Source organism: Vigna unguiculata, chromosome 10, assembly GCF_037176805.1.
Source record: "Vigna unguiculata cultivar grain cowpea cultivar isolate G323 ecotype 2 chromosome 10, ASM3717680v1, whole genome shotgun sequence".
Taxonomy (NCBI): Eukaryota; Viridiplantae; Streptophyta; class Magnoliopsida; order Fabales; family Fabaceae; genus Vigna; species Vigna unguiculata.
In genome coordinates, this window is record NC_140801.1 from 5,428,555 (window position 1) to 5,447,800 (window position 19,246).

At 33.0% G+C, this 19,246-nt stretch overlaps 1 protein-coding gene across 1 annotated transcript; it reads left to right on the plus strand.

The window, feature by feature from the left end:
- Positions 1-214: 214 nt before the first annotated feature.
- On the plus strand, positions 215-6,233 carry LOC114167312 (copper-transporting ATPase HMA4-like). The gene is made up of 8 exons (XM_028052365.2): positions 215-616; positions 1,000-1,745; positions 1,879-2,350; positions 2,457-2,624; positions 3,401-3,655; positions 4,390-4,512; positions 4,591-5,076; positions 5,656-6,233. The coding sequence occupies exons 1-8, from the start codon at positions 389-391 to the stop codon at positions 6,046-6,048; spliced, it is 2,871 nt and encodes a 956-aa protein (XP_027908166.1). The 5' UTR covers positions 215-388; the 3' UTR covers positions 6,049-6,233.
- The last annotated feature ends 13,013 nt before the right edge of the window (positions 6,234-19,246 follow it).

The window sequence follows — 19,246 nt, forward strand, 5'->3', positions numbered from 1 at the left end:
GAATCCCTTCTCATTTAATATATTAATTTTTACTTTAAAACCTTTTAAATTTGTCAAAGGAACTCTAGATATAATATTAGTATGCATAGGTTATTATAAAGTATGTGATCTTTAATTTCAACGAGGGTAGAAATGGCAAAGACCAAAACTTGGTGGGAAAGGAACCATGAGACAGTTACAAATTCAAAAGTTCGAAACAAAAACACTGAGCGAGGATTCCAATTTCCCAACCTCAACTCCACCCACTACTCTCGTCTCTCGTCACGTCTTTTATCCTTATCTTTCCCAAAGATTCTCGGAATCTCCCAACCCTATTTTTTCTCCCTTTTTCTTTTTCTCCAAGGCCTCCCTCTTCTGAATTCAGTTTCTTTCAGTTTCGTATCTTTCAATGGAACCTAACGGGATTGGCGAACTCAAGGTACCGTTGTTGCAGGCTCCGGAGGCTGCCGCCGCCGCCGCCGTAAAGACAGTCACGTTTCAACTGAGCGACATCAAATGTGCTTCGTGCGTAAATTCCGTTGAGGCCGTTGTCGGGGGCCTTAACGGCGTGAAAAGCGTCGCCGTTTCGCCGCTTGATGGCCGCGCTGCCATCAAGTTTGACCCCAAGTTGGTTACTGTAAGTTGGACTTAGGTCTTTTTCTGCTCTGTTTTATCTCGTAAATGATCAGTTTAGTCCTAGAAGAATGAAAATTCTAATTTAGTTTTTGAATACGTGAAAAGTTCAAAGTTTTCTGTTATATTATAACTTGATGACAAAATAAACTTGAATTATTATTGAGGTCAAACTCTAATCTGGAAAGAGAACAACACTAAAACACACGAGGATATCCATCTATGTTTTATCCATGTTATTGGCTTTGAAGGACTTATTTGTATAAGTGAGAACTTTTAGTGGCTAAATTGGCTTTTGTTACAACTTTCCGAGATGAATCTTTGGTGATAATATTTATACTGATCAAATGGTGGTGATATTTTTTTTTGAATGTAAAAATGTTGTAGGTGAAACAAATAAAAGAAGGCATAGAGGAGAGTGGGTTTGGAGTTGATGAGCTTCATGAACAGGACATTGCAATGTGCCGGGTACGGATTAAAGGAATGGCATGCACAAGCTGCTCTGAGTCTGTTGAGAATGCCCTTCAAATGGTTGAAGGGGTGAAAAAAGCAATAGTTGGTCTTGCTTTGGAGGAGGCAAAAGTGCACTTTGATCCTAATCTCACCGATGTTGACAAGATAATTGAGTCCATAGAGGATGCAGGTTTTGGAGCTGATCTTATTAGCTCTGGGAATGATGCAAACAAAGTGTTTCTGAAGCTGGAAGGTGTTGATTCCGCAGAAGATGTAAATGCAGTAATGTCTTCTCTTGAGTTAGCTGGGGGGGTGAACCATGTCGAGATGGATTTATCAGAACATAAAGTTACAGTTAGCTATGATCCAGATGTTACAGGTCCAAGGTTTCTTATTCACTGTGTTCAGGAAGCTAGCTGTGGCCCCAAGAAGTATCAAGCAACCTTATACTCTCCTTCGACTCAAAGAGGAAGGGATAAAGTGAACGAAATCCGTATGTATAGGGACCAATTTTTGTTCAGCTGCTTATTTTCTGTTCCCGTGTTTGTATTTGCCATGGTGCTTCCCATGCTTCCTCCTTATGGCAACTGGTTAAACTACAGGATCCACAACATGCTTACTCTTGGCCTGTTCTTAAGATGGATTCTTTGCACGCCTGTCCAGTTCATAATTGGAAAAAGGTATTATAATTTATAACTATTTATCCAAGTTCCTTTTTTTGCCACTGTCTCTCTTTATTCACCAAAAGACAAGTTTATTGCATTCAAGAAATTAGAGATTTTCAAAGTCATTTACCATGTCAATTACTAACAGGTTCTATGTTGGATCATATCACGCACTGAAGCGAAAATCTGCTAACATGGATGTGCTTGTTGCACTTGGCACAAATGCTGCTTATTTTTACTCTCTATATATCTTAATAAAAGCACTGACTTCGGATACATTTGAAGGACAAGATTTCTTTGAGACAAGTTCTATGTTGATATCCTTTATTCTACTAGGGAAGTATTTGGAAATTGTGGCTAAAGGGAAAACATCTGATGCTTTAGGAAAACTGACTCAACTTGTTCCTGATAAAGCTTATTTAGTAGCAATTGATACTGATGGAAATATAACCACGGAGACAGAAATTGACACTCAACTTATACAAAAAAATGACATAATTAAGATTATTCCTGGGGCCAAAATTCCTGTTGATGGAATTGTTATAAAAGGGCAAAGCTACGCAAATGAAAGTATGATCACTGGGGAGGCAAGACCTGTTGATAAGAGCCCAGGAGACAAGGTATTATTCTTATATTATGACTCAATTAGTGTTCTAATTAGTGTAAATGTGTAATTGTAGGGTGGTAAGAGCTTTTTAATTTAATTTCGTTTAATATGCTGGACAGGTCATCAGTGGAACCATCAATGAAAATGGATGCTTGCTGGTTAAGGCCACACATGTTGGATCAGACACTGCACTTTCTCAAATAGTTCAACTCGTTGAAGCTGCTCAACTTGCCAAAGCACCAGTTCAAAAACTTGCTGACCATATTTCACGGGTTTTTGTTCCAATAGTGAGTGTTGCTCCTCAACTCTATGTTTATAGTTTTTTTTTTTTCCCTTAAAAATCGTTTCATCTACGTATAGTAACTTAATGTAATACCACCGGAAACACAGGCTCTCTGCGGCTGTATGACCGCCGTTTTATTAAGTTTAATTTTTTTTATTAAATTTAATTTGATATATTTTATTATATTTTTTTGTTATGCATTTGCATATATTAATATTTAAAAGAGAAGAGATATAAAAGAGAAACAATAGTGTATATAATAGTTAAATTTTATTCTAAGCTAAATTTAAAAGATCCCGTTAGAGTTAATGTACACTTTGTAAGAATTACGTATACTATTAATGTATGTAAAAAAAATTCTTTATAAGAATTCAAAATTGAAACAGTTACTTTATTTTTTTAAAGGGCTTATGCAATTATGAAACAAATAAGGGTAAAAAATGTCTTCAAAAAATGTACACCAAAATGTAGTATTGACTTTATATATTGTTATAGAATAGATATATGTTGATGGTTGAGAATAAACAAAAAATCACTAATCATGTTTTTGGTGGGCATTTTCTTGTTCTATGTAGAGGCATTTCAAAACAGTGGAATATGCCATCAGTTATCTAATTACTTTTGTTGCTTCACCTTTATGTTTATATGCTGATATTATCTGACTTAAAATGAAGGGATGATGAAGATACTGCATATTTAACCTTGCTTGATGCCTGCATTGCAACTTTATTTAATAATTTCATTCTTCGGAAGCTTCTTAGTTTGTGGTTGCATCCTTAGGTGGTTGTTGCGGCACTAATAACTTGGCTTGGATGGTTCATTCCTGGGCAAGCTGGTATTTTTCCTAAACATTGGATACCAACTTCAATGGATGCATTTGAGCTTGCTTTGCAGTTTGCTATTTCTGTGTTGGTTGTTGCTTGCCCATGTGCCCTGGGACTTGCAACACCAACAGCAGTCATGGTTGCTTCAGGCATGGGTGCTTCTCAAGGTGTCCTCATAAAGGGTGGAAATGCACTGGAAAAGGCACACAAGGTAATGCTATTTCTTTTCCCTGTTACTTCATATCACAAATTGTAGTATGTAGTAAAAAAAAAGAAAAAGGAATTGTTTACCTTGTTTCAACATTCATAATTTTCCCTTTTATGGATGATGCTGGTCTTTCCATTTTTCCTTGTCCAAATTCTTATACTATGATAAATAAACTGCATATATATGAAGCGGGGCTAAAGAATTTGTCAATGCTTATGTATTCTTTTCTTGCTGGATGTTGCTAAATGACAATATCTTCTTTCTTAGAATTTTATACGTAGATTGTGCAGTCAGAAAATCAAGACTGCACTAAATCATCAAGGTCAATGCCGTATATGTGTGTGTGTAGGGTAGGGGTGTGTCGAATTTTTGGAGTGTTTGTAAAGGAAAATGAGAGAAATAAATTTGGGCATATAACCATCTATGAATGGTTAGGATTAAAAGTTGTTTAATAATAACACGACCTCTTACACAAGTCAAATGATTTTATCCTTTAATTTTAAACTTCAATGATTTGATCCAATGGTCAAGGATTCACTCTCTCATGATGACATGCGCGCACACACACTCTCTTTCTCTCTCTCTCTCTCTCTCTCTCTCACACACACACACACACACACACACACATATTGCAAGACCAAACTGTTTCCTTTTTCATTGTATCTGAGACGTTCACGTTATGTATAATTTTATGAGAATTCTTTTTGTTGAGATCTCATTAACTGTCCCCAATGCAGGTAACAGTTGTTGTGTTTGATAAGACTGGTACTCTAACAGTTGGGAAGCCAGAGGTAGTTAGTGCAGTTCTGTTTTCTGAATTTTCTATGGAGGATTTATGTGACATGACAATTGCTGTGGAGGTATTTTTCTATGTTGAATACTGCACTTATTTGGATATCTGAATATTTGGTGTAATTTTGTTCTTGGTAACATTTTAGGCAAGCAGTGAGCACCCAATAGCAAAAGCTGTTGTGGTACATGCGAAGAGACTGCGCAAGAAGTTTGATTCCTCCACAGAGGAAGTCCTGGATGTGGATGATTTTGAGGTACACATGGGAGCTGGTGTAAGTGGAAAAGTTGGTGATAGAACGGTTGTAGTTGGAAACAAGAGACTCATGCATGCTTGTAATATTCCAGTAGGTTCTCAGGTTGAGAAGTACATCTCGGAAAATGAAAATTTGGCTAGAACTTGCATTTTAGTTTCAATTGATGGAAAGATTGCTGGTGCATTCTGTGTAACTGATCCTGTAAAGCCAGAAGCTAGACGTGTTGTATCTTTTCTCCACTCAATGGGCATCTCAAGCATCATAGTAACTGGTGATAACCGTGCTACCGCAACTGCTATTGCAAATGAAGTAGGTATTGATGAGGTTTTTGCTGAGACAGATCCTGTTGGCAAAGCTAACAAGGTGAAAGACTTGCAGGTAAAGCTTGTAATCTTTTAAGCTTAAAGAAGATTATGAACTCCAGATTCTGGATTTTTTTTGCAGTCTTCTGCTGGACATTAAAAATACATTGATGTTGGTATTTTAAAAATCTTTTTAACATATTTTAAAACATCAAAATCAGTGTCTTTTGGTGTATTTTGAAGGTCCAGAAGAACAACATAGAAAAACCTAGCAGTCCCAATAGAGAATCCAAATTCAAATTATGCTAAAAGCTAGTCTTTATCAAATGGATCTACTTAACTAATTTAGTTGATACATTTTTCTTTTAGAATGATGTATGAAGGCTTGTTTGTTTCCCTTCACACATTTGTTTTTGTACTGCTTGCAGTCAATTTACCATTCAAAATTTATTATCATTTTCAAACCAAGACCAAAACACTGAAAAAACTTCAGATGTCTTTTCATTGTCTTCTGTTCTCTTTAAATACTATGTTCAAGCACCCCCAGCAACTTTTTAAAAAACTGAATTTTGTTCACTCAGAAAAAACAATTGTTAAAACAGTCACTAACAAAGGTTAAACCTTTTCTGAATTTTGAAACTTAATCTTGGTGCAGATGAAAGGAATGACTGTGGCAATGGTGGGTGATGGAATAAATGACTCACCAGCCCTGGTTGCTGCTGATGTTGGGATGGCAATTGGTGCTGGAACTGACATAGCCATAGAAGCAGCTGATATAGTTCTGGTGAAAAGCAGTCTGGAAGATGTGATCACAGCCATAGATTTATCCAGAAAGACCATGTCACGCATCCGACTGAACTACATCTGGGCTCTTGGTTACAACATTCTGGGCATGCCAATTGCTGCTGGAGTCTTGTACCCTTTTGCAGGAATCAGATTGCCCCCATGGCTTGCTGGTGCTTGCATGGCTGCTTCTTCTCTTAGTGTGGTTTCGTCCTCTCTTCTGCTGCAGTTCTATAGAAAACCTCTGCATATAGAATCCTCTTGATCATCATATTTATGCCCTCTAGTTTCATTAATCCACATTTTGGCCATGAGACAGGTCAGATGTAACTTTTTTCTGTTACCCCAGTTGATGCAATTCTTTTACTGCTACAATTTTATCAAAAAATAGGCCAGCCTGATGAATTTCAGAGTTTCACTGAAATAATTGATTTGATTGACCAACATCAATTCCAAGTTTTGTATCTGTAGTTTAGATCTTGAGATTGTTGGAACAAGAAATTGGAAATGAATCAGGGATCTATTAACAGGTTCCACTGTTAAAAAGGAGAAATCTTATAGAAAATTATGTATTTTTATCCATCCCTATAAAAAAAAATACTTATAATTTCTTAACTAGGGTGCTAAGCATTTGTCAAAATTTTAATATTTAAGTAAAAAATGTCAATTAATATGAAAAACAGGAGGAATAAGATTTAGGCAAATATAAATTAATAAGCTTAAGTTTAATATTCAAAATTTGGTTTATATTTATTTTTGGTGAGTATATTATCTAGACCAAGTTGACACATTGCCATTATCTTAACTCAAACGTCTGCTTCAACTTTAATTTATGCCATAAATCTACCATCAGTATCCTTTGTTTTTAAGGAACAATCTTCCACAACCCACCGACACTTCGTGTTTGGTGTCATGTTTCTTTTTAGATATGTTTTAGCTTCAACTTTGTTAGAATTTCTGTCACAATCCTTTTAGATTTCTGTCACAATTTTTCTTTTTTACCAGCATCTTAAAGGATTAAAGAAGTATAAATGTATATTTGTATTGCATTTGACTTTAACTTTTAAGTTATGCGAGTCAAACATATCAGATCTCAACTTTTAAGTTACTTGGATTCTTTAACATGTTAAATCTCAACTTTTAAACTAAAATTTTACCTTGTCCACTTGCATTTTTTTGTCACGGTTTTTTTGTTTTTTAAAGAAATCTAAAAGGATTATAATATATAGCACTTAACCTCAACTTTTAACATGAGAAACTATTAAACATATTAGACCTAAACTTTTAAGTTATATTGACTATTAAACATATTAAACCTCAACTTTATGTGAGATTATTAAACATATGAGATTATGTTCCTCGCTAAAATTAATTTATGGTGTGTTTGGATAAGGTAATTTAAGAGAGTAATTCATTTATTTGGAGAATTTGAATTTATTTTAAGTAAAATCACTTGTTTGGATGAAAAAATTAAAAGGAAATTGAAATTGATGAATGGTTTAATTACTCGTATAGTACACAGTTTGGGGCTAGTGTATCAAATAGGTACCCAGTTTTAAAAAAGTGTCAATTACATTCCAATTTTTGAAAATTGCTTCAATTAGGTCCCTTTCGGACAGAGTTGACTAACGCCGTTAGTCAACGTGCCACGTGTCAATCTGTGATTTTTTTGATTTTTTTAAAAAAATTTTAAATTTTTTTTAATTTTAAATTTTTTTTTAAAAAAATTAAAAATGCCACGTGTCAAGTCCCTATGTGTGACACGTGGCATTGACAGTGTCACTATCAGATGTCATTGTGTTGATTTCGATTTAGTCCCCATATATGTCTTTTTGTTTCAATTTAGTACCTAAGTATGTGTATCTGATTCAATTTTGTCCCAATTTTTCTTTAATAATTAAAATATTTTTGTAATCCATTTTTTATAAGATTAGAAATAATTAAGTATAAATATTTTTACAAAATTAAGTACTAATATTTATAATGTTTCTCTCAATTTCAAACCAAATTTATTATTTGTATAAATGTTATACTAATATTTTTTATTAAAAACAACTTTTTAACATATTACTTTATTAATTACTTTTTTATTAAGTACTCGTGTTTTGTTAATTTTTATTTTATTTTTTTAAATAGAACAAAATTGTGTCTTACTAATTTTAAATCAAAATTTCTATTGGTATGAATGTTATACTAATTTCTTTTTTATTAAAAATGACTTAATAAAATGACTTTTACCACTAAATTTTAATATAAATATCAAATACTTAATTTTTGTAAAACTTTTATACTTAATTACTTTTAATTTTATAAAAAAATATTTAATTATTAAAAAATATTAGGTCAAAATTGAATCAAATACACATAAGTAAGTACTAAATTGAAACGAAAAAACATAAATGGGGACTAAATCAAAATCAACACAATGACATCTGATAGTGATACTGAAACATGGCATTGCAATGCTGCGTGACACTGACAATGCCACGTGTCACACACAGGGACTTGACACATGACATTTTTTTTAATTTTTTAAAAGAAATTTTAAAAAAAAAATTAAAAATTAAAAATAATAATAATTTTTTTTAAAAAAACAAAAAAAAAACCATAGATTGACACATGGCACGTTGACTAACGACGTTAGTCAACTCTGTCTGAAAGGGACCTAATTGAAGCAATTTTCAAAAGTTGGGATACAATTGACACTTTTTTAAAACCGGGTACCTATTTGACACACTAGCCCCAAACTAGGTACTATACGAGTAATAAAACCTTGATGAATTTTAAGAAGGTATTTCAAATCACTAAAATAGTAGAATTTGAAATTCACTAAAAAAATGAAGGAAATTGAAATTTCACAATTTGTGAAATTCTTCATTGTTCAATATTAGAGGTATCAATTTGGCCAAAATGACCCAAATGACCTAGACGGGTTGGATCGATCCGATGACATATACGGGTCGGGCCGCCCTAACGATCAAGATAGACCAAGCAGGCCCGACAATACAAATGGGCTGGGTGGACCAACGATTAAGGCAGGCCAGATGACCCAAACAGGCTTGACGACCTAGACAGGTCGACCAGGCTTGAAGACACACATGGGCCAGACATGCTCGACAATCCAAACTGGTCTAGTGGGACTGAAAGCCAAGACAGGTCAGGTGCCGGATGACCCAGACAGGCTAGGGGGTGCCTGACGTCCCAGATAGGTCGAGTCGGGTTAACGACCTTAACGGGCCCGACCGACACGATGACCTTAATGATTCAGGCCAACCTAACGAACCAAACGAGCTCGACAACCCAAACGGGCAGGTCGGACCGACGATCTAGACGAGTTGGGACGCCCCAACGACTCAGACGAGTTGAGCAGGACCTACAACCTTGACGGGCCCAACCGGCCCGACGACGCAAACAGGCTCGACCGATCCGACGACACAAACGAGCCTGACTGGTTCGACGATGCAGACGAGCCCGACCGGCCCGATGACCCTGACTGACTGGCCCCGACAACTAAGAAGGGCCTGATGACCCATACAGGTCAGTTCAGGTTAATGACCTAAACGAGTAGGGTCGGGCCAATGATCTAAATGAGTTAGGTCGGCTAGACAACTCAGACGAGTCAAGCAAGACCGACAACCTTGACGACACAGACGAGCCTAACCAGCCTGACGACCTAGATGGGCCTAGCTGGCCCGACAACCAAGATGAGCCTAATTAGCCCAACGACCCAAACAGGCTGGGGCGGGCGATGACTTAGACGGGCCAGGTGAGACGACACAGTCTTAAATTCATTCAATTTGGTCGAGTCAGCACCGGCCAAATTTTGGTCAAATGTGACCGAGTTGACTCCAACCTAAATTTTGCCAAATTAGACTGTGTTTAGGATGGTCAAATTTTGGCCGAATTTGGCCAAGTAGGCTCGATCAGAATTTGACCGAATTTAAATATTTTATGTTGACAATCATATATGTTAAATTTAATTTCAAAATTTATATATTAAAATAAATATTATTAAAATGAAATTTTATCTCATAAGAAAAATTTAATTATTTTATCCAAACAAAAAATTGAAATGTAAGGTATTCCAATCACACTATCCAAACATATTATTTAAAAAATAAAGGAAATTCAATTATAAGAATTTCAAATGTAATGCATTTTAATTTCTTAGAATTATTGAAATACTTCATCAAACACAAGGTTATCGAATTTGAAGTTTCAAAAATGTCCATATGTACTTCTTTTTTTCATCAATTAGCCATTAAATTTCTACAACTCGAGAAAACTTATAGAATAAAATATACATCATATGTTAAGTGAAAATAAAAACGCTATAGCGTGTACGCGTATTTTATTACACCATCTTATAATTTTTAAATATAATATATATATATATATATATATATATATATATATATATTTTGTTATTTTATTTTATTTTATGTGATTTTGTTTACTGTATGAAAACATATTTTAAAAGATTACTCGTTTAATTTTAATTTTGAGAACTTAAATTTTTTATATAAGTTATTTTTAAAGTTGTCAAGAAAAACACACAATTACTAACCTTTTAACATATGGTCTTTGAGTTCCAAATGCTTTATTTTCAGATTAAAGAACTAAGAAGATCTTTTAGATTTCAGAGAAAAGAATTCATTTTTAGAATATGAGAATTAAAAGAGTGTTATTTTTAAATTAGAGAGAGAAAAATATATTTAAGCTAAATTAAAAAAAAAAGACTAAGTTATTTTGTTTTTATGAGGAAGAATATATGTTTATTTCACTATAATAGAGTATTTGGGCTACCTAACCTATATATACATAGTATTAACACATTATAATCTCCTCATATTTGTTTATTATTTGAAACTCACTAGGAGATGTAACACCACCGGATCCTCTTGGGCTTACCAGGCATCCCACCCGCCACCCTCAAATCGGTTGTGTTAGGTCCGCAACCCAATACACCCCAACCCATCACCTCTAGCACCAACTAGCAGGTGGGTTGTTCCCAGGGAGGATCGAACCCTAAACCTGAGCTTTAACACCTCTGGCTCACCAGCAGATGCTACCAGTTGTGCTGGTGAGCCAGAGCAATGATTTTCAAATGGTTTTTGGGCCTTGGGGAGTGAGCTTGTCGAGTTTCGGTTGCGAAACCTTGTAGGAATGGATTTGCAGTCTATCAATCATACTTTTGATTGCGGACTGCGTTGAGTTGTGAAACTAGAAGCATTAAGAACAGAAAATATCTTGGTAAAGTGATGAGGGTGCACACTCATGACTATATTAGAGATAGTTTCCCCTCTTAATTCTAAAGGTCTTGGTAAAAGAAAGGGAAGTTATAGGTTGAGTTTCTCTCTTATACCTTTTCTTGTTATGTTTGCACTTCTGTGGTATGTGTTTGTTATTTGTGGTAACAAAGGATTGGAGATTCAAGGTCAAACTTGACCTGCTTGCCTTGTAGGGGTTCGAGTAGGGGTTTTGAGGTAGTCCCTTGACCGAAGATACGAATATGCAGAAGGTTGTGTAACAATGTACGAGTGAAGTTAAGTTGTGGATTTGTAGGCGAAAAGCATTGGAGGAGTTTAGAAACATCGCGTTAACTGAGGGCAAGAATAGGTTCTTGGAACGAATACCACAAGTTTTGCGAGAGGAATCGAATTCAAAGGTTATAATAAGGAGTGATGTTCAGTGCATGTTTGTGCAACAAAGTTGAGAAGTCAAATTGGTACTACATCCTAACATGGGTCTGAGGTCGGAGTGGAAAGTAGTGAAACTTATGAGGTTAAGGCTAAACCAAAAGGGTATATACAAGGAAGTGAGAATCTCAAGCGGAAGGTAAAGTTGAGGCAAAGCTCGAAGGAATAGGTCGACCAGACAATGTTCTAAGAAAGGGGGAAAACCAATCGTGTGGTAAGAATACTGTATGGTCAAGGTTTTATGCTAGTCAACCTCCATGAGAGGCAGTTAAATCTTATCGGCAATAACCACAATTTAATTTAGGAGTAGAATGGATGTCCTAAGTAAGGTGGCTCACAAGAGAGAAAGGTTTGACTTGGGACATGAGATGAACGATTTCAAGTATCGAAAGAAGAAGTACTTCGTTAAGTTGTTCTTATGGGAATGAGGCAGTTGGTAATGTCATGGCACAAGGGAGGACGAAAGTAAAAGAGGAAAGTATTTTGTAGCTAAAGGAGTGTCTCTACAAATTGGTGTTGGATCGGTTAAAGTAAATAATGAAAAGGATACAAGGTATAAAAGTGGTGTTTGGGGTAGGCATTTTGGTTTTAATCGAGATCATATACTCCTTGGTATCGCTATTATGAGAATTAGGTTCTGGTTGTCTGCAAGAGGGAATTGGTAGTGAGATGTTGGTTTACTCTACAGTTACGGCTAAGTGCGGAATACTTGGGTTTGGTGGTGTCTCGGGGTGATCGAAGAATCCATATTCAAGGTTAATTGGAGTTGACTCTTTTGTGAGACTGGGACATCAACGCAAGAGTGGATAGGTTATTTTCCAATCTCATTCTGGAACGATGTGATACTCAACAAGGTGGTGTTCGATGATCCAAAGAGATAAATCGACGACAATGTATCAATGGTAGATGGATCAGAAAGGTGAGGACAAAATGTCGTGTGAACTAGAGTTACTTAGCAAAGATAAGAGAATAATAGACACAGAGGATCTCAACGGTGGAGGAGTCCTAAACTCGTTTTCAAGTAGATACTAGAATTTCACTTGGAGTGGCGAAGTTCTTTATTGCATTAATACCCGAGGAAAAGTTGGTGTCAATAGTTTCTAATCAAATGGTTTCGTGGGGAATGGGAAGAAAGAGAAGCAGAGGAATAGATATTGAAGATTTGATGGCAAGGACTTAATGTAAACACTTTAATGATTGCAAGTTTTAGTGCATCTCGCTTAAAAAAAAAAAAACTAGTGAGCTAAACCATTTAAGTGAAGTATTGACTAAGATCATGGTGGTTCCAAATGAGACGTTGGGTGGAAGGAGAGGCATAATGTCGTTGTGTGGATACCAGGATTAGGAGTCGGTGATAATTGGACCGAGTTGTTGCAGCAGACGACGGAGAGGGTTAGTTTAATCCAAGGATGGATGTGTGCGCCAAAGAACAAACAGAAGTTGTAGGTATGTATGAGGAGAAGGTCGTGGGAGTTTTAGGCTGGAGAGCATGTGATTCTCATGATTAAACTCAAGAAGTAGACTCGGAAATTCATCAGACTATATCAGATAACACGAAGGATAGGTCCAACAGCCTATGAGATCGCTTTATCATCGCACTTGGCAAACTTGCATATGGGATTTATAGTTAAGGAAGTACACTGCAAGTCTTACGCATGTGTTGGAGGAGGAGGACGTTGAGGTGCGTGAGGATCTAACAGTGGGAGTTGGACCAGTGCGCATCTTGGATTGTCGAGTCAAGCAACTCAGAGGGAAAGAGATTAGAACTGTGAAAGTCCTCTATGACGAGGCAACCCAAGAGATGACTTGGGGGATGGAAGATCGCATGAGACAATCCTATCTGCACTTGTTTCCTGGTAAGTCCAATTTTCGAGGACGAAAATCTTTTAAGGAGGGGGAATGTAAGACCCGAGAAATTTAAATAACTAAATAATTAATTAATTAATAAATGCGGGCAATGAGAGCCTTTATGGCATTAAATATTGATTGATGTGATGTGGAAAAGTATTAGCTCAAATGGTTGAAAGTACTTTGATTGTGTGAGAAGACTTGGGTTTAAGTCCTATGTATGCCAATTATGTGTTGTTTTATTTATTATTAATTTTTAATAATAATATGCATGATCATGTTGAGTGATAACATGATTATAGAATTAGGTGAATTATGACAAAATATAAATTGCTTGAGTGGTTAGGCATTGATTTAATGATGAGCATGGTATGGGTTCAAACCTTGGTGAACTTATATTTAACTTTCTTTTTGTTAAAAGATTAGTTATGGCCTGAATATGAAAGGGTAGAGAAAACCCTAACAGAAGGGGAAGCCAAGAGGGGCTAAAAATAATGGGCTTTGAATAGCAACTAACCTTACCATAAAGCCAATTTCGTTTTTTTTTTTGCATTTACCAACATTAAGGCAACCTTTAAAAGGCAAATTCAGGTGAGAAGAGGGGTTTTTGGCATCTGTTATTGTGGCATAGGCACAGGGATACGAAAATTTAGAGTGAATTGTGAGGATTGAGAGCTGATTTGGGAAAGAATCAAAGAGAGGGTATTGGTGCTCAAAGGAAGACGCATAATTCAAATTCTAAGTAAAGGAAAGTCCTAAGTAAGGGGAGCTGACTAGTTTAATCTCTTCCTTTGAAAGAAGATTTTAAGTTTTGTTTGATTGAATTATTGTTTACAATAAAAAAAATGTGATGCATTTGTTTTATATTTTAGAAACTTTGATTGTAATGGTGATATAGTATCATCAAATTTTTGTTTGAATGTTAAGTATGTGATTGGTGAATTTTAGTGATACGAAATCTAATATAGCATGAATGAATTGAGGTTTTCTTGATTTGTGGGTGAATGATGCAAAGGAAAGGTTAGGGTTTATGTTTTTCTTCTACAGTGGCATGACTTAGGGTTGCACTCTAAAGCTTTCATTTTTTTTAGTTATATGAAAAAGTAGATAAATGTGGTGTTATGGTATGCTATAATATTTTAGGAGGATATTTTACGACATTCATCATATATAGTAATTTATATAATATTAAAGAAAAAAAAGGAAACAAATTATCTAATTTTGGTGTAGAGTATCGATTACACTAAATAGTTTTTTTTAATATAAATATATATTTAAAGAAGGTTAGAAGTGTGACTGACTTTCTTTCTTTTCTTTTCTTTTTTGTTGTATTTGATATTATATATGACTTGTAACTTTTGGGTATTAAGTTTTGGTAGTGACTAAACTTTTGGTATGCTGCAGTTAAGGTTTTAGAATAATTAGTAATTTTCTTTGCTAGTGTTTTCTTATAGAAATTATGATATGGTATAATTAGTAATTTTTAATATATTATATAAGAGGGGAATGGAATAGTTATAGAAAATGGTTTATAAATGGGATTCCAGAAGTGATTTTATTAATTTAGGTTGGTATTTCTAGGATGCGTGTTTAGAGTTCTTCTTCTAAACACAACACATTTATTATTATTATTATTATTATTATTATTATTATTATTATTATTATTATTTATTTTTATTATTATTTATTTTTATTATTATTTATATTATTATTATTATTATTATTATTCTATTTTACTACTATTATTGTTATTATTATTCTTCTTATTATTATTATTTCTATTATTATCATCATTATTATTATTACTTTTATTATTATCCTTAATATTATTATTATTAATTTATTTTACTATTATTATTATTATTATTTTCATTATTATTATTACTATTATCATTATAATTATTATTCTTGTTATTATATTATTTATTTTATTTTATTTTAATATTATTATTATTATTTTATTATTAATATTATTTTTATCATTATTATTATTATTATTTTATTATCTTTTATTATTATTATTATTATTATTATTATTATTATTATTATTGTTGTTATTTATATTATAATTATTTTTATTTTTATTTTTAGTTTTAGTTTTATTATTATTTTTATTTTATCTTACTAGTATTATTTTTATTTTTATTATTACTATTATTATTATTATTTTATTATTATTATTATTATGATTATTATTATTATATTATTTTATTATCATTATTAACTTTATCATTGTTTTCTTTTATTTATGGTTTTATTATCATTATTATTGTTTCATTATTAATGCTTTATTTAATTATTATTTTTTTATTTATTTTTATTTATTTTTATTTTATTTTATTAGTATTGTTGTTTTATTATTATTGTTTATTTTATTTTATTATTATTTTCATTATTATTATTTTTATTTTTATTGTTTCATTTTATTATTATTATCATTATCGTTATTATTGTTGTTGTTGTTATTTTTATTTTTATCCTTATTACTATCTTATTGTCCGTGCGATATTTTGGGGCAATGATTATGTGTTCTTCTTGGTTTATATATTGTTTGGTTGTCCATGATTGTGTGTTGGGTATAACACTTTTGTTTCGATGGTTTTATATGAATTTAGAAAGGGATAGATGTGTGTTTATAATTGAATGATGCATATGAGCTGTGATGTTGTAAATTTAAGTATATGAAGTATATGAATGCATATTTTAGGTTCGGGATGTTTGAGAATTGAATTGTTTGATACTAGGAACTTAATTAGAGTACCTAAAACCAGTAGTGTCACATTACTGGTGTAACTCCTGACGATGAAGAGTGAAGTGCTAAGCAATAACCAAAAATAGGGAAGCTTTGTGTGTCATGATACCTGACGGTGTTGTGGAACCGTCAAGCGGTCTGCACTTCCATTTCGCCTGGTGGCGCTTTGGCAGCGCCAGGCGATAATGCAGGAGCAAGGCTCCATTGTAGATGAATTTGCATGGATGGGTTTGTGAGCTTGGTTAGGGATATGCTGGATTAGTTACGAGCGGGGAGGTTTGTAACAGAGATTTGAGATGCGTGATTGATGCGGGCGGGGAGGTCCGTATCTGTTGTACTCTTGTGTGGGGATACGAGCGGGGAGGTTCGTATGTTTCGTGCTCACACTTGAGGCTACTATGAGCGGGGAGGTTCATAGTAGGTGTTCACACATGTTGGACTACGAGCGGCGAGCCAGAGATGTTAAAAAAAAGTGCACTTTTTTGTAACACCCCCGAATCCTCTTGGGCTTACCAGGCATCCCACCTGCCACCCTCAAACCGGTTGTGTTAGGTCCGCAGCCTAATACACCCCAACCCATCACCTCTAGCACCAACTAGCAGGTGGGTTGTTCCCAGGGAGGATCGAACCCCAGACCCGAGCTTTAACACCTCTGGCTCACTAGCAGATGCTACCACTCACTAGCAGATGCTACCACACTGGTAGCAGGTAGCATCTGCTGGTGAGCCAGAGGTGTTAAAGCTTAGGTCTGGGGTTCGATCCTCCCTAGGAACAACCCACCTGCTAGTTGGTGCTAGAGGTGATGGGTTGGGGTGTATTGAGCTGCAGACCTAACACAACCGGTTTGAGGGTGGCAGGTGGGATGCCTGGTAAGTCCAAGAGAATCCGGGGTGTTACAGGAGATACTTATCTAAAAATCTAAGTCATTTAATTAACTAAATGTAGGGTAACATATTTTACTGTAGAAATTTTTAATGGTGTTACGACATATCTGACAATGTTAAAGAGGATGAGTGACTAGAAGTATTTTGAAAATTTAAAATAAAATTTTCAATTTAGTAAATAAAATAATAAATTGATCCAAATTATGTTATTAATAATTCATACGTGAAAAGTACGCATACGGTTATTTTTATTTGATTTTTATTTGGGAGTATATTGCAATTAAAACGTGAGAGATTACTTTTTCTTCATATACCTGAAAGTCTCATTTCTGATAGTTTTTTTGTTTTTTGTTTTTTACTTTTAGGGTTTTTCTTTTAACTTTTTTATGGTGATTTAACGATATTATTAAAAATAATATATAAAATAATTTGTAAACACGAAATAAAGAATTATATAATATCGTAAATATGCATATATTTTTGAAAAATGAAATGACATTATTTGACTAATAAATTAAGTGAAAATATTAGAAATGATAATCTAACATCTCTATTCTTAAATATTAATTTAATTATTTAATTTATTCGTATTTTATTATGGATAATGAGTTTAAAATCTTAACCTTTATTTTCTTAGCTATATGAATAAAATATAAATAATAAGCATTAATTACGATAGTATTTTGAAAATTATAATTAAACCATTTTAATTTATTTCAAGTTAGTTCAAATACAAAAGTTAAAAAAATTTGTAAGATTATATTAATTTTTCAAAATTTGGATTTAACGAACAATTAACTAACAGTTTTCTGAAAAATATTACTATAAATAATAGAAGTTATTAAAATATTTCAATAAAATCTTAAAATTAGATAACAGTGTTTGATAAGTTCTTTTCCATTCCATTCTTTGTATACTTAGGTTGTGTGTAGTTTTGAAGATGAATTTGGAAATGTGGATTTAAGTGAATTTGAGAGAAAAATGAGGTAAAGATGAAGTTGTTAGATTAAGGAAAAGATTGTGTCGTTTGAATAGATTTGAAATGAAAGCTTGTGAAAATATGTGTATGATATGATGAGTGTAATAAATGAAAAAAATATTTTAATGTAAAATTAGATGATTACCATTTTATCTTTGAAGATAAATGTTATATAAAATTTAAGGTTAAATTATGTATTTGGTTTCCATTTTTGTTGAAAAATAGAGTTTGATTCCTTTATTTTTATTTATCTCAATTTGGTTCTTATGGGAAATTTGATGCAATCAAGACATTTTCGTTAGTATTGTGTAACAACGTTAAAGAGGTACCACATGCCAGTTTCTAGTTTATTTTTGTTTTTTATTTATTTCTTAGTCTTTTTAAATATTAACAATTTGACACATGTCAAATTGATGTCGTGCTATGTGGCAGTGACTGTGTGATGTAACAATGACAGTGTCACGTGTCACTGTTACACTAGGTGTCATTTACTCATTGTCAATTTGGTCTCTGTATTTTTATTTTGTCTAGTCTCAATTTTTGTAAAATTTGAGTAATTTCATCCCTCTCCAAATTAAAACAAAAAATAATTTTTATATAAATGTTATAAAAATATTTTTATTAAATTTGGTATTTTTATTCAAATTGATATTTTTATTATATACTTTTAACAACACTAAGTTTATTTAAATTTGTATTTCACATTCAACTTTATTTAAAATTGTTTTCAAATTTCAAATTTATTTATTTTAAATTTTTATATAAATTGTTTAAAATTATTTTAAATTTTACATTTGAATTTATATAATTGTTATTTTTACACCACCTCCAAAAATTGTATAGAAATTATTGAACTTTATAAAATTTTAAAAATATACAATTATTTGAAATATAAATTCAAATAAAAAAATAATATTAAAGCATGATGTAATAAAATATCACTACAAATATTTGAATTTTTTTCTATTAGCATTATTTTATATTAACAACTTTAAAACAATTTTAAATAAGATTCGATGTAAAATATAAGTTTAAATAATCTTAATCTTGTTAAAAATATTTAATAAAAATATTCGTATACAATTTATAGAAAAATTAAATTTGGTTTCAATTTGGAGAGAAACAAAATTACTCAATTTTTTACAAAAGTTGGGACTAAATTGAGACAAAATAAAAATATAAGGACCAAATTGAGAATAAGGAAATAACATTTAGCGTAACAGTGACACATGACGTGACATTGTCACTACCCCATCACACTGTCACTGCCACATGACACGACATCAGCTTGACATGTGACA